Source organism: Neoarius graeffei, chromosome 6 (genome assembly GCF_027579695.1).
Source record: "Neoarius graeffei isolate fNeoGra1 chromosome 6, fNeoGra1.pri, whole genome shotgun sequence".
Classification (NCBI taxonomy): Eukaryota; Metazoa; Chordata; class Actinopteri; order Siluriformes; family Ariidae; genus Neoarius; species Neoarius graeffei.
The window spans coordinates 11,749,421-11,766,154 of NC_083574.1; the positions used below are offsets into that span (position 1 = coordinate 11,749,421).

Below are 16,734 nucleotides of genomic sequence, written 5' to 3' on the forward strand. Positions count from 1 at the left end.
TTACATTAGACCGTATCAGCGGATCATCAGATTAACGTTTTTAAAAACGATTAGCGTGCACACAGCAACGCCAATACACGATTCGCCTGCACACAGCAACGCCAATACACGGATACGCTTGGCTCCGCAGGCATCCTGCGCTCCAAATCACTCCGCCCTGAACAGCGAGTGCCCTCTGGAGGGTGCGCACTCCGGCCCTGTGCAGCTCACAGAGCGCGCGAGTGAAGTGCACGAGCAGTAATTCGGGACTGAGCCGCTGTGCGCAAGTCACTTACCACTTGCAAGTGGAAGGATGGCAAGCCTAAAGACCATCATAACTACACAATGGGCAGTATTTGCATCAGTATTTGCAGTATTTTCATACTTTTATACTCTTTAATGAAAGGTGATACAAGGCGGTAGTCCGCGCCGTTTTTCAGCAGTCGCGTCACATGACCAACGCCAGCGAATCAGGAAGGTGGATGTCACAGTGACGTTGTCCAATGACGACGCCAGCTAGAGCTCAGCACAGCGTATCCGCGTATTCTCAATGTTTACACAGCACCGGACCAGACACGATCTGGATTGAATACGTGGACCCTGGCGGATTCCCGTTTCCCGGCGTTTCCAGGCGTTTTAATGTAAACGGACAGTGCATCCGCGAAGAAAATGAGACAGATACGGTCTAATGTAAACTTGGCCTTAGAGTCACCAGTTAACCTAACCTGCATGTCTTTGGACTGTGGGGGAAACCGGAGCACCCGGAGGAAACCCACGCAGACACGGGGAGAACATGCAAACTCTACACAGAAAGGCCCTCGCCGGCCGCTGGGCTCGAACCCAGAACCTTAATGTAGAAGTCATAAAATAGAAATCTATACCAAAGTTTGTATGGCAGGAAAAAAAAAAAAAATAGGATGCCTAAGGCTTGCACAGCACTGTATAACTCTCGGGGGGATTCTACTTACAATAGCGTTTGTAAGATTCCAGTGCCAGTGCTATATTTTGTACAAAGTACTATAAATGTTAGTCATTAAGTCACAATAATACGTGACGGGGGAGGCGATGATGCTGTTACTACACCAAAGATGATCATTTTCCACCAACATCACATCCCAAAGGGTTCAATTCTTCTTATATGATAGGAATTTACCAATGCTTACAATGTTTACTTATTACAGAAGCACACACCTTACTTTTTATGACCGTCTTGAAAATACATTTTATACATTTCTCTGAAACATTAATCGACACCAACAGCCAATCAGATTCCAGAATGCAACAGCACTGTGGTACAAGATATATAAATTTCACAGTTTAGTCTTAATTGTAATGTATAAAGGTTGTTTTATTTATTTATTTTTTAAATCTTACTGATCTCTTAATTTGCACACAACAGTTATTCCACAAAATCTGATAGCCGATGAGGCGCGTAGCACCAAGTTGACTATAAGCCATGTACAATGAGATTGAGTGGAATAGCTGTTTTATTCTATCCACATTCACTAGATTTTGAGAAATGCAGCATTTTTCTTTTTCGCAAATTTGATAAATAAAAAAAAAAAATTATACAAAACATCTGACAATCATTTCCACTTAGAATGTAAACAAACCGGCGAAATAACAGGAGCAATTTGTGAAAAATGCGACAATAATAATTCTTGGAAAAATAAATAAATAAATAAAAGATACATTCTTAGCTTCAAATACTTTTATACCATATTTTGTTGCTTTTTGGGGGGGCATTTTTTGGGGGTGGTGTTCTTCTTTCAGGTTGTTTGGAGGTTGCCAAACCAACTTAAAAGTGAATTACTGCCACCAAGTGGGCTGGAGTGTGTAATGGGAGGTTTTTTTTTTTTTTTTTTTTTTTTTGGGGGGGGGGGGGGGGGTGGATTTTATTTTAGTTATTTCTGTTTCTTTTAAATACTTAACAGTTTTGGGGGGCTTTGTTTACGAGTAGAGAGTTTTTAATTTCATCCTCGGCCGGTCCAGTAACACGCTCGGCCATTTTGTTTTTCTCTACTCATGGTATATGAGCTGATAGCCTAGTTATAGATTAGCCAATCAGAGTGCGCAGTTGCTCATATCCAGTGAATGTGGCTATAATATTTATTTTACACACACACACACACACACACACACACACACACACACACACACACACACACACACACGGTGTTTAAAAAAATTTATATAATTTCACAATCTAATAACTTTGCCAATTCTTGTTCAATTGACCTCAAAATTTTAACAGCATGTATGGAAATGGGTCAAAATTGTATTTATTTTTATCTTTTTAGTTATAGAAATGCCATTCACTGGAAAAGAAAAGGCGTTGTGTGTGTTAAGGCCTCTGCATGCTCTTGCGACAAGGCTTTCGCAGATAGCTTTTCGCAGACAGTTGTAATTTATCGTTGAGCGGGGAGTAATAGGCATGCGCGATGTTATTCACTGCCACAACGCAAGGGGGCGCGAAGTAGCGAAATCGCTAGGAGTAGTTGGTGGGTGTGGTTAGTGGAGTGTTTATCCTCCGGTTACTTATAATGACTAGAACTGGAGTCGTATAGATGTACGTACTTCCTCACTTCCTCGATCAACCGCTCTTCGTGCTGCTCCATCTTCGCTCGTGTTTTTAAAAATGGCGGTCGTGAAAACAAACCAAACCGGGAAAGTAGGGAAGCGGAAGTGCGTGTACAGCGGATGTAGAGTGGACCAATCAGAGCCCTCTTGTCTGCGACGCTGTCTGCGAGGCTTCTGCGGTGGTCACAATTTTTGGGAGGTGCGCGCAGAGCGTCTGCGAAGGTGGGGGGGGGCTACGCAGACACTGTCTGCGACGCTATCTGCGAGGACTGCGTTGTCAGCATAAATTGGCCTTTAGAGTACGCTTGAACACAGTCGAACAAGACTGTGCAGCGTGCATTTATGAGAGAATTCTCTAAAAATGCACCAATGGCAATGCAGATTTGGACACGGCACAAAAAGTTCAAAGAGGAAGGCCGTCTGTGTGTCTCAGGTGGCGCGCATATTAAAAATTTGTGAAATCGTTCATGGAATCCACATACTTTTGACTTTCTCATTCAAATTTCGAGGAATAAATCTTATATTGCTCAACATTAAGTCCGTTCAGTTTCATTTGCTGAGACTATGCACTTTCTGGGATATTTACATCTCAGATAATATCAAATTTTTTGAAAACACCCTGTATATATATATATATATATATATATATATATATATATATATATATATATATATATATATTTTCCCCATTGAAATTTGTACTTTACTGCATTTATATATTCTTAGTGTGAATGTTTTTCCTTTGAGCAAAACAAGACTAAAATGCACAATAATTTTCCACCACTTGATTAGATAAAACCTCTGCATACAGACACAACGGCGTATCGATCATTTGAAAATCCGATCTCTGCACTTTCATTTGTTTGTGACTCTGGGTGTGCAGAATCAGTCTTGTTTTACTCTTTTTTTCCTGCATGCCCTGCAGCATATGTATCGGATTGCAGCAAAGATGAGGAAAATTATACTTGATGTAACCAACAGTAAAAACGCGATAACATCGACACTGGAGTAAACATACCAAGGCATTTTGTAAGACTCTGTTCGTAGATGAGCAGCACCTTTGTGTCTCATAACAAACTCGATCCAGAACATGGCATTGTCCAGAGGCTGTATGGGTCTGTCTCTGAGAAGCCTGGACAGCCTCTTCATGTTTATACTGTAGGAAGGCTCATTTAGGACTTCCTGTATAGCCTCAAGAAACACATTCCGATTTATAGTAGCTATGTCCACGACCTGTGCGACACCTTTATTTTTCATCTTAAACAGATTGTCATGTTGATCAAAAACCAAAGGTAGGCCAACGATTGGAATGCTGTGATAAATAGCTTCGTAAATCCCGTTTGTTCCACCATGGCTCACAAAAACCTTTGTCTTGGGATGTCCAAGAAGATCATTCTGTGGCAACCAGTCCCTGAGTATGGTGTTCTTCCCGAGAGTGGACGGTTGCTTCCCGGAGTATCGCCAGATCACTTTTTGAGGGAGCTGAGCAAAAGCGGCAGCCATTTCGTCGGTTATATCATCAGCAAGCTGTGCAACCAGCGTTCCCAATGATACAACCACAATTCCATGCTCTCCAGAACTTTCCACAAAGTCTTCTAAGTCATCCGGAAGGGCTTTTCGTGGTTTGCATTGGAAGCAACTCATATAAACGACGTTTGGCATCGTTGGGCGAGGGAACTCGAACACAAAATCGACTCTCATGAGCCAGATATCAGCTGCCTGGAACAATTCGAAATAGTCCACATCTGGACCAAAGTAGCGCTTACACAAAACACTGTAATGAGGACCTATAATGCTCTTGTATAAGAATAACCTGAGGTCAGCAAAGAGGATGTTATATACCCTTTGAAAAAAAGTCATCCTATCCGTTAACATGGATAAAGGAAAGGGAATGTACGATAAGGGCGAAGGCGCGATTGCAAAATGCCCCTCTCCGTGTACAGTCCAACGGACGTTAAAAACCAGCGGTAAGTGCAGATAATGTGCCAGCACGACTCCTCCGCCGTTCGCAGGGTCCGTTAGCATCACATCGTACTCCGTTTCTCGGATGGAATTGATCAGTTTGGGATCCTCGATTATACGGATGACCATTTCACACATCTTCCTGTGCATCTCAGAAAACATGTTTTTCATCTCCATGTCCAGACTGAACCGAGTCCAAAGTGAGCCGCTTTCCCGCTGAATCTGGATCTGTCTGGCGACAAAGCTGCTGAAGAAAGCCTCGTCTCCCCCTACTGAGAAGTCAACGGTTATGGAGTGGTAGTAGGGGGATTGCTCTTTGATGTACCAGCTGTCAGCTGCTCGGATGACCGCGACATGGTGACCTCTGTTGTGCAGCTCTTGTATCAATACATTCATGTTAACCCAGTGGCTGCCCTCGTGAGGGAACACCAGGACCTTTCCGCACTGGATGGAGCCCGTCAAGGTCAGGGTGATCATGATTTTCAAAATGGCAGTGGACATCTTTTAAATCATGGCCATGTGACTCACACCAAACTGAAACAAAAAGAAACGTTTTTAGTACACGATTTTGTTTCATTAAAGACAATAAATGTTAATGAATGGAGAAGCCATGAAAATATCATTTGAAGGTGATTAGCTCATTTTCGAAGGCTATTTTATAAATTAAATTTATTAAAGAATGAAAGGATACTTTTTTTAATCCATTAAAAAAAAAAACACACAGCTTGTCATGAAGACATAAATAAAGCCCTCTGTGCTGATGCTGTCAAAAATCCAAAAGCTTTACTTTGGACTTTTGCAATAAACTTTCACCGACACTGGAGACTCCTTCCAAAAACGCACAATTAAAAAATCTCAGAGAAGCCTATTTAATTTGTTTATGCTGAACGTCTGCCATATAAAACCTTGTGCAAGTTGCTACTATAGGAATGATAATGACAAATCCGATGAGAACTAACACTTAATTAACACAGTCGGTCGGTCAGGTTCAATGCCCAAACTGATAATCACATCAGTTTTTCTTTGGCTAATCAGACACAAGGTAAGCCACCACTCTTGCAGGAGCGGTTGGGGGTTAGGCGCCTTGCTCAAGGGCACTTAAGCCAAGCCTGCTAGTCTAGGGAATTGAACCAGCAACCTTTTGCTCCCAAAGCTGTTTCTCTAACCATTAGGCCATGGCTTCCCCCATTAACACAAAGATGTCCATAAACACCAGCGACCGGTGGTTTTCTCCGCCTACACAGATGGTCTGCGTCAGCTACTTGAGCCCAGAAAAAAATATATATATATATTATTTTATTTTAATAATAATAGCCTTTTAAATGTTCAAGCGATTTATAATCGTCTCCGCTGCCCATAATTTGCTGCAAATCCAATTATTCCACCACAAATTTGTCTTCGACTCAGGTCTAGCATGACCAGAAGCAATTTGTTAATTGATTCTCGTGCTCTGATTGGCTCCGCTGGACCATGTGACCACACCGTAGCAGACGGTAAAAACGCAGTCGGTGGTTGTTGCAGACGATTTCGCTCGGTTTTCACAAAATGCCACCGAAGAAGAAACTAAAACCTTCCGTAGGCCAAATAAAGTCTGTTTTCTGCAGGTTTGTGCATATAAATCGTAATTAATACTTTCACATCTAAGAATTGTTATTTTTATATCCAGGGCTTTCCCCAACGCGCGGATATGCGGTGCTCTGTCGTGTTATCACCTGCACACCAAAAAAATTTTTTTATATATCTCAATACCATTAACTAAACAATGCAGAGTACTTTCCGCACCTAAATATCTCCGATTCCCCTCTGAAAATGAGTCATAACTATAGAAAAATGAAAATACTATAATCTACGGGTCTAGATTATCCTGGTACTCAACCCAGAAATGGAAAATAAAGGGTTTTGCTGCGTTCACTGACTGCCGTTCGCAACCAGACATAAAAACACATTCTAAGTGCTGATCACTAGATGGCGCTATTGCGTGATCTGACCTCGAGTCTGTTTCTGGCATCCTTGAATTGGAAAATTAAGAGGCGTGCTATGAAGTGTTTTCATTTCAAATCTAATTTTGCCCTTTAAATTTGCCGCTTGTATATTTGACAAGGTAATGAACAGCACATGTTAAATTGTGCCTCAATCAGCCCCAGATGCAACCAGAATGCACCGTTTGAAGTCTCTAATTGCAAAATTTTCTGGGGGAGCATGCCCCCGAACCCTCCAGCAGCCTTTGGGGCCCTCTGGACTGGGCTCCGCATCAGTAGTACCGCGCTGATTTTTTTTTCCCTGGAGAAAGTCCTGATATCCAGAAGCTACCTGGAGTGCCTAAGTTCCCAGAGAAATGTACGGTCCCTTAGCTAAGGCTTCATACTTCTAAAGTGCAAGTAACTAATTGTGCGCAAATATTTACCGTAAATCCTCTAATACTGGCCTGTATTCCATTACTGGCCGGGACTCTAATATTGGCCGGTCTCGCTGTCAGAGGAGGTAAATAATGGCTGGACTCTAATACAGGCCGGGGCTATAACCAACGATGTTTCTGAGATCATAGTGGCCTTACACAATCGTTCCGATCTGAAAGACAATTGTGATCAGTGGCGCCGCCAGGCGTATGGCCGTACGCACTAGGCGTACCTTGGGGAGAGAGATATTTTTTTTTAATTATAATTGTTACCTGAATGCTTTGGCAATGCAACATAATTTGAGAAAGAGAGAAAGAGAGACAGAGAGAGAGAGAGAGAGAGAGAGAGAGACGTGTGTGTGCCGGCGCATTTGTGTGCTTCAGGAGTGGGCGGGGTGTGCGTGACCAAGAAAGCTCATTGGTCAATGCAGATATACTTTTCTTGCACCACTGAGATTCTCTCCAGTTTTGAGAAACGGAGACAGACAATCGTCAGTAGTCAGAGCTTGTGCGAGAATTTATTGAGAAGCGAGTCAAAAATGAGTAAACGAACCCTGAAACAAACGAGCTTGTTTCAGACTTTTACGAAAAAGTCCAAAAGCAGTGATCCAGGGGTGTCATCTGCTTGCCAGTCCTCTCCAGTATCAGCTAGTAACACGGCACCGGCAGCTTCCACTCCTCCGCAACCCAGCAGCAATACGCTGCAGCTGGATGCGAGCTCAGTTCCTTTGAGGGAATTGCCTTCATCTACCTCCGAGTTTGAAACTAGCCATACATCCAGTGAATTTCATATAAGAACACCTACATCTCCCCATGTCCCTTACGATCAGAAGTAGATGGTTGCTCCACCTTGCTGACAAATGAGCCATCAGATAGCTTTACTAATGAGCCACGAGTCAGCCCGCTATCACTGACATCAGATTTATCAGACATAGGTAAACTTCAACCAGATGCCTTAAAATGTGCACCGGACTCTGTAAAGCTCAATGTCCTACAGAACCGCTTCAAACCAGACAGAGGGTGGGTGGCTCCTTCTACTCTGATTTTCGGTAAACTCAGAAAAATACCCGAGGAGTTTTTCAACGAGTCTATGTACCCCACGTTGCGCTACAGTGTGTGTCAGAGTCGTGCGTGCGGTAGTGCTGAGCAAGTTCACTAGATTCTAATCGAGGCTATAAAGAGTTTATTGTTTATTGTAGTGTGTAGTTCACATATGTTGTTCAAATATCAGCCTGTGTTCATGGAAGGCTATTGTTCAATTTCAAGTTAAAGTTCTATCGTTGTTTTGTGTATAAGCCTATAGATCGACTCTTCATAGAAACTGCAGCACGCAAGCGTTTTTTTTTTTTTTTTTTTGGGGGGGGGATTACACCGCTAGTGCGTACCTTACAGTTCAACCCTGCAGGCGCCCCTGATTGTGATTACCGGTAGGTCTGGTGGTAACCAGGCAACCAAGCATCAACCTATTTTATAGGTTCAAATAGATACAAAATCTCGTTTTTATTCATTCCACTGGTAGTCTGTTTTGCTCAAATAGAAATAGAGGCCTGCCTCTAATTCTGGCCTCCTTCCAATAATGGCCTGGACCAAGATGCACTTGAGTGAAATAAAGGCCCCGGCCTATATTAGAGGATTTACGGTATGCTGAAATTAAAACCATATACAATTTATAACCACACCAGAAGTACATTACACATGCACCAAATAAGCTCACCATGTAGTCATGTTACAGAGCCAGGCAGCGTACTACAACGGGCAACTGAGAAAGCCAAGCGCGCGCACACACACCTGGAAGGAAATTTCAGACGTATTTTGCAAGCACTTTACAGCGAAACGGTGAGTAATTTATCAGCCGAGAATGCACCAGAAGGCATGCAAATTTCAAAATTTTCTAGAGGGGCGTGCCGCCAGACCCCACTAGCATTAGTGTACCTTGGCCACTGCAAATTTCAGAGCCACGTATTTTTTATTTTTTTTTAGCTGCCTACTTCAGATTTTCTGGAGAACCCTGATTCGCCCATCAATTATAACTAATCAATGACTTATTAAAAGCATTGCAAAAAGGCAAGCCTTAGCATAAAGTCTAAAAGATGTATCTGAAACATATTTGTGACAGAATTCATTGCTAAAAATGTGACTTCCTGTCTGCTGTATTACTCAAAGAAGGCCAAACACATCTGGTGTGTCTGAGTCTTTATACGTCATGTACATGATCTGTACAAATCATCATCTTGTTTCCCCACTTCCTGGTCCCCCCCCCGATCGAGCCTCACCCCGCGCACGCGTTGGTTTCTTCACCTGCGTCTTGTCTCGTGAGCTCTCATTAGTTTCTCCAGCCTTCCTAAAATCCTGTCCTTGCCTGCCCCTTGGGAAATCTTTTGCTTGTTGATTTCTAGTGCCTAGTCCCTCCGTTCCTTTGTTTTCTTCTTCCTAGTGCTCTGTCGAGCTTATTATTTTAGGTCATAGATTTTGAGTTCATTTGCTTTATTGCCTTAAGCTTTTACTGCAGGCACTTTTCTTCCAAGCTCTCGTTTCTACCTCGGATTATAACGTGAACAGGTTTTTTCTGGACTTGGACGTATCCAATCTGATCCTCCAGGTTTCCTCACACCTTCCAAAAAACACAGTATTGCACTAAATCGCACCTAGATGTGAATAATTGTTTGCGAATGCGTGTGTATGCGTGCAACAGACTGGCGTCCCATCCCATCTGACCAGGACAAAGGTCAGTGTCCAAGAGCGACTCAGTTTACCAGACAAAAGTATAATTCCAGTTAAGTGTTTACTCCTATTGCTGCGAATAAGTGCTATTATTCTATCCACTTTCACTGGATATGAGCAATCGCGCACTCAGATTGGCGACTCCACTACTAGGATATCAGCTCATATACCAGGAGTTGAGAAAAACAAAATGGCGGCGCGTGTTACTGAACCAACCAAGGACGAATTAAAAACTCTACTCGAATCCCCCCGAAAAAAAAGCAACCAAAATGTGGAGTGAAAGTACTTGAACATAAGAACGTATCTATTTTAAAATTTTTCAAGAATTATTATCGTGGGCGGCACGGTGGTGTAGTGGTTAGCGCTGTCGCCTCACAGCAAGAAGGTCCTGGGTTCGAGCCCCGGGGCCGGCGAGGGCCTTTCTGTGTGGAGTTTGCATGTTCTCCCCGTGTCCGCGTGGGTTTCCTCCGGGTGCTCCGGTTTCCCCCACAGTCCAAAGACATGCAGGTTAGGTTAACTGGTGACTCTAAATTGACCGTAGGTGTGAATGTGAATGGTTGTCTGTGTCTATGTGTCAGCCCTGTGATGACCTGGCGACTTGTCCAGGGTGTACCTCGCCCGTAGTCAGCTGGGATAGGCTCCAGCTTGCCTGCAACCCTGTAGAAGGATAAAGCGGCTAGAGATAATGAGATGAGATGAATTATTATCGCATTTTTCACAAATTGCTCCCGTCATTTGGCCGATTTGTTTGCATTCTAAGTGGAAATGATTTTGTCGGGTGTTTTGTATAAAGTTTTTATCTTTCAAATGGGCAAAAAATAATAAAAATGCTCCATTTCTCAAAATCCAGTGAATGTGAATAGAATAAAACAGTCATTCCACTCATTGTGCATGGCTTATAGCCAGCTATCAGCTCACGTGCAACTCAATTTCGAGGAATAACTTACAGTGGTGCTTGAAAGTTTGTGAACCCTTTAAATTTTTCTATATTTCTGCATAAATATGACCTAAAACATCATCAGATTTTCACACAAGTCCTAAAAGTAGATAAAGAGAACTCAGTTAAACAAATGAGACAAAAAAATATTATACTTGGTCATTTATTTATTGAGGAAAATGATCCAATATTACATATCTGTGAGTGGCAAAAGTATGTGAACCTCTAGGATTAGCAGTTAATTTGAAGGTGAAATTAGAGTCAGGTGTTTTCAGTCAATGGGATACAATCAGGTGTGAGTGGGCACCCTGTTTTATTTAAAGAACAGGGATCTATCAAAGTCTGAGCTTCACGATACATCTTTGTGGAAGTGTATCATGGCACGAACAAAGGAGATTTCTGAGGACCTCAGAAAAAAGCGTTTATGCTCATCAGGCTGGAAAAGGTTACAAAACCATCTCTAAAGAGTTTGGATTCCACCAATCCACAGTCAGACAGATTGTGTACAAATGGAGGAAATTCAAGACCATTGTTACCCTCCCCAGGAGTGGTCGACCAACAAAGATCACTCCAAGAGCAAGGCGTGTAATAGTCGGCAAGTTCACAAAGAACCCCAGGGAAACTTCTAAGCAACTGAAGGCCTCTCTCACATTGGCTAATGTTAATGTTCATGAGTCCACCATCAGGAGAACACTGAACAGCAATGGTGTGCATGGCAGGATTGCAAGGAGAAAGCCACTGCTCTCCATAAAGAACATTGCTGCTCGTCTGCAGTTTGCTAAAGATCATGTGGACAAGCCAGAAGGCTATTGGAAAAATGTTTTGTGGACGGATGAGACCAAAATAGAACTTTGCATTAGGTTTGGAGAAAGGAAAACACTGCATTCCAGCATAAGAACCTTATCCCATCTGTGAAGCATGGTGGTGGTAGTATCATGGTTTGGGCCTGTTTTGCTGCATCTGGGCCGGGACGGCTTGCCATCATTGATGGAACAATGAATTCTGAATTATACCAGCGAATTCTAAAGGAAAATGTCAGGACATCTGTCCATGAACCAAGGTTTCCCGCAGCACTTTATAGTTAGGGCGGCCGCCTTGACAACAACTGCCCCCCGCCTTGACTACGTCCCCCCGGAAAAAAAAAAATCTGCTGCATCCACGCATGTATAGACAATTAAAATAAGGCCGCATCGCGATGAAGCCGAATAGTGGCATCTGCTGGTTAAATATGTTACTGCGCCATCTATCACCTGTTGCTATGCCAACATTATTATTTTTTTAACGGGAAGAGGCTAATTATCCGGCAACTGGATATCATACAACCTGTCGTCGTCATGGGAAGGACATGTGGAGGTAAGATAATTATTCATCTAAACTAAACATATGTGACCCCTCACCGACTCCAGGGACACATGTCGGTCGAAACGAATCCGAGATAATCGCAAAAGAAGCTTTTTTTTTTCGAAATTTGTGATTTTTGTTTTTTTTCCCATCATGTGCAAGTTGAGATCTTGAAGAATGCAATCAGTATTTCAGATAATAGATTGTTTTGTTGGAAAAGCATACATTTTTTGTTGCAAATTGTCTCGTTTTTGTCAGGACTGTAGCCTGCTGGGGGGTGTGGGTAAGTTACCATATGGGCCATTCACATGATGATTTAAGTCATTTGTTTTTTTTTCCCGCAAATCAGCTGTATGATCCGAGTTGAGCGCATGGCTACTTAACTGCATACAGGCGTGTGATTTCACTATGGAATTAGTTACTAAGCAGAGCGCAGAGGAGCCGACACACCGCGAAGCAAACAGACACACGGTATTTACATCGGAGATCACCATTTCTAGCAAAAAAAAAAAACGCAACCTCGTTTTCCAGATTGAATGGAATACTTGAATGATTGGATGATACACGGACCGTTCTAGGATTACATTCCATCGGAGGCATTGGTGTGTGCAAGGCGCCGTTTCTCTTTCTGATGGGGTAAGTTTATTAATCTAAGGCTGTGTGGTTATTTTTGCATGTAATGGAGAGTGTTGTGGTTTGGTTAAGCCTAGGTCACAACCGGACGTACAATTTTTTGGCCGTGTGATTTTTGGCGTTTCCCAAATCGCTGCGGTTTTTTTTTGTTCACGGAGAAAGACGCGCGTTGGCCGTAAGTTTGTCTTGCAACCTGAAAAAAATGTAAGCGCCCGTAGAGTTTGTTTGACATGACAAAGAACCTCTGCGGCCGGTCTGCGGCTCGAAAATCAGCACATCACACGCGCGCTCTCGTGCTTTTCACACGCGCGCTCTCGTGCGTTTCATGCGCACGCTCCGTGTGTTTCTTGTGTTTTTTGCATGTAGACCGGCTGTAGGAGCACATACGGCCGGTTGTGACCGAGGCTTTACATGAAACTAGTATTGTATTAGTTGTGTCATCATCGTGCTATCTTTCTTTCTTACGGTGTGAGTAATTTTTCAACCACAAAACGTTAAAGTATACTTTAGGACTTATTTTTGTACTTCATAATTGTGTTGGGCATACTTTGCATGGAAGGAAAATTGACGTGGTGATCTTTGTTTACATGAAAGTAGTATCGTGCTAGCTCATAGGGGGTTGGGCTTTCCTTAATGTCATGCAAATGAGCACCATTATGTGCCCGCCCTGCACCCAGAGTAGCTGAGATGGAAAACTTTGAGGGCGATTTTCTCCCTTTCCTGTTTTAAGAGGTATACACTTTCAAAAGGCCACACATTCTTCAAATATTGTCAGATCTCCACATGGAAGGCATCATTGGAAAGCTTAGAAACTGTACTTTCTGAATCTGTCAATAACTCAAAATGCCCCCGGGCCAACATGTGTCCCTGGATTCTGTGATCTGCCACATATTTAGAGTGTCCTATCAACTGCTTGCCCATGCATTCTGTTAGATAGCCTCTGCAATTCCTTCGTTTAGTTTCTTATCAAGGCTACCGTTGTGTTTACACGTGGCTTTCTGCTATGTTTGACAATTGCACGTGGTTTTCTCTAGTGTACAGTAATGGATGGGGAAAAGCAGTCAAAAATATCAGGATACTTTGTTCAGAGAAGCCGGCCGACTTCACCATCTGCGCCGCCTCCTCCTCCACCTCCGCAGCCCCAGTCCTCTAAACATCGCGGTAGTGGGTGGAACCCAGAGTGGGCTGTGGACCCGAAATATTCTGGTTGGCTATATCACACAGAACACGGTGAGTGTAGCATTCATTTTCGTTCAAACATTTGACATGTATAGAATATGTTAAATAATGAGTTGACTGTCTTGCCTAGGGATGTTTCGCAGAGCATGCAGGACTCATCACCAAAGAGCAACACGTGTGGTGCCTCAGAGAGGCCCTTCATTGAGGTCCCCTGCACAAATTATAGGCGTGATGCACTGGACCAACACATGAGCTCAAACGACCATAGCTCATCCCTTGCCATTGCTGCCCAATCCAGTATAAGTAAGTGTTTTTGAGATGTTCAAGGATATTGGTTGATTTGATAATTGCATTTAAATAAACATTTTTTTCTTTAGCTGTGTCCATCAGTGAAGCATTTCAGCCAATTCTGAATTTGGAGCATGAGGCCATAATGGGTGGATTTAAATGCCTTTACTGGCTGGTTAAGCGTGAATTGGCACACCACACCAATTATCCTGCACTGTTGGAACTAGCAGACCTCCTTGGATGTGACTATTTTGCCAAATTGAAGGTAATATTTAAAAATGCAATGTTCTATTTCTGGGGCGGCACGGTGGTGTAGTGGTTAGCGCTGTCGCCTCACAGCAAGAAAGTCCGGGTTCGAGCCCCGTGGCCGGCGAGGGCCTTTCTGTGTGGAGTTTGCATGTTCTCACCGTGTCCGCGTGGGTTTCCTCCGGGTGCTCCGGTTTCCCCCACAGTCCAAAGACATGCAGGTTAGGTTAACTGGCGACTCTAAATTGACCGTAGGTGTGAATGTGAGTGTGAATGGTTGTCTGTGTCTATGTGTCAGCCCTGTGATGACCTGGCGACTTGTCCAGGGTGTACCCTACCTTTCGCCTGTAGTCAGCTGGGATAGGCTCCAGCTTGCCTGCGACCCTGTAGAAGGATAAAGCGGCTAGAGATAATGAGATGTTCTATTTCTGTGTTTGTTTGCTTGTGGTAAAATTAACAGTTTAATTGGAATATATTTTCCTAGATCGATCAAAGGACAAACTACACATCTCATAGAATTGTTGATGAGATGCTTCAAATATTGGCAGCAGTAGTTGAGGAGCCTGTTCTAGACGTTATTAGAACATCTAAGGCTATTGGCATTGAAATCGACGAGTCCACAGACATATCTGTACAAAAACAACTGGACATACATATCAGATAAAGAAGCAATCACCTCTCTTATACAGTAAGTATTCGAGAGTCCTTGTTGTATGTAAAACCAGGATTGGATGACAGTGATGACACATATGTGAGTTCATGAAGTAAAAGGTCATTTAACGCTAAATTAATGAACCATTTTGCCTTATTCTGACATTTTTGTTTTAGGAAGACAGAATGGCACTGCTAAATTACTTACAGACACCTGGCCAGGATTAGTGTCAGTCCACTGTGCCGCTCATGACGCTGCTGAGGAGGTCCCATACATGGCAACATTCCGGAAGCACCTACAAGATTTACATCTGTACTTTCGGAATAGTGCAAACCGCACCAGTGCCCTGAAAACAGCTGCCAGTGTTCTCAGTGTGGCAGATCTCAAAGTAACGGTAAGAATTTTCACACAAAATTCCTAATGGAAGTGAATGGAAAATGAATGGAATGGACTTTGAATTTGCATCGCTTATTAATTTCATCATGACATCCCAACCCAGGAGGTTAAGGACACTAGGTAGCTGTCTCAAGAGAAGGCCATCTCCAATCTGCAAAGAAATTTGCCTGCAGTACTTGCTACGCTTGCTGAGGAGCACGGGCGATTGCTCCAAGACAGCGAGGGAGGCTCAGCCTCCTCTAAAAATGACGAACATTGTGTAGGATGAATTGCGCTAGGCTTATGTTATAGCCGACCTGATAACATTGCTATTTCAGATCCAGAATCATAGAAATATATGTGCTCAACCCAACTACAGTGCGAAATCATTCCGTTATAACTTTCCCCAGTTCGCCTAATGTGTGCGTGAGTTTTTCCCCCTCGTGACAGCGCGATGCAGCCCAGCCTCAGTGGACTTCAATGGCATTTGGGAGCTATGCGCTTTTCAATATCAAAATGCAAGACGGTTATTGGACAAATACTGCGAAAACGCCCGCCCACGGACTCCCAGCCTCACAGTGGGAGGGACATGGCAAAGCTTTCCGCGAGGAGACTGCTGATTGGTGAAAGCGGACGGATATTTTCTTTGATTGACAGCTCGTTTCAAATATAGACAGGCAGCGGTGAATTTCAGTTCAGTCCCATGCGGATTCGCAAGTGCTGTGGTGTATTGTAAGAGATCAGCTTACATTTCGATTTCATTCATTACATACGGTTTCTACCAGCTTTTTTAGTTTGTATATATTTTCATTGTAAATAAAGTGTAAATATAGTGTTGTCAAGTTTGCTATCTTAGTTCCAGAAATTTTGTTTATTTGAGTGACTGAACTTGAACTTGAGGGGGCTAGTCAGCTAGCAAGAAAGCTGCGCACGAATGCCAAGCATTGTTGATTTAATTTTGGCGAAGCCATTTGCCAGTCTTCCTTTCGGGGAAAAAATTAAAATTAAAGAGCAGGGTAGACCAACGCCTCAAATTGACTTGGTGAAAAAGGTCGGGAATAATACTCGTTCCTTTCAGCTCTCCTGGTACGAGAAAGTGAATTGGCTAACAGCAAGTGACCCACATCAACAACAGTAAATAGGCTACTTTAGTAATATGTCATGGATGGACCAAAAATATAGAATCTATTTAAAATGTTTATGCTGAGTATATTATATTGGAATATATATTTTTCTGGATATGAATTAAACACAGCTACAATTTGGAAAACATTTCTAAACAAAAACACAACCGAGAACATTTCACACTACAGACCTAGATTAAAAGTGAAGGGTTATCAAAATTGTCAATAAAACATTTCTCAGTCAAAATAAGTAAAATATAGGGAAAGTGTCATTGAATGAAATGTGTGGCACCCAGCTCTATGTTTGGCTCCCCAAGGTCAG

General features: G+C 42.8%; 1 protein-coding gene across 1 annotated transcript in view; it reads right to left on the minus strand.

Moving 5' to 3' along the window:
* Positions 1 to 3,246: 3,246 nt before the first annotated feature.
* Positions 3,247 to 16,734, minus strand: part of ugt5f1 (UDP glucuronosyltransferase 5 family, polypeptide F1) — a 33,905-nt gene continuing 20,417 nt past the window's right edge. The window contains exon 2 of the mRNA XM_060923325.1: positions 3,247 to 5,055. Within this exon, the coding sequence (XP_060779308.1) occupies positions 3,445 to 5,022 (1,578 nt within the window). The 5' untranslated portion in view covers positions 5,023 to 5,055 and the 3' untranslated portion in view covers positions 3,247 to 3,444. The remainder of the gene's footprint in view (positions 5,056 to 16,734) is intronic.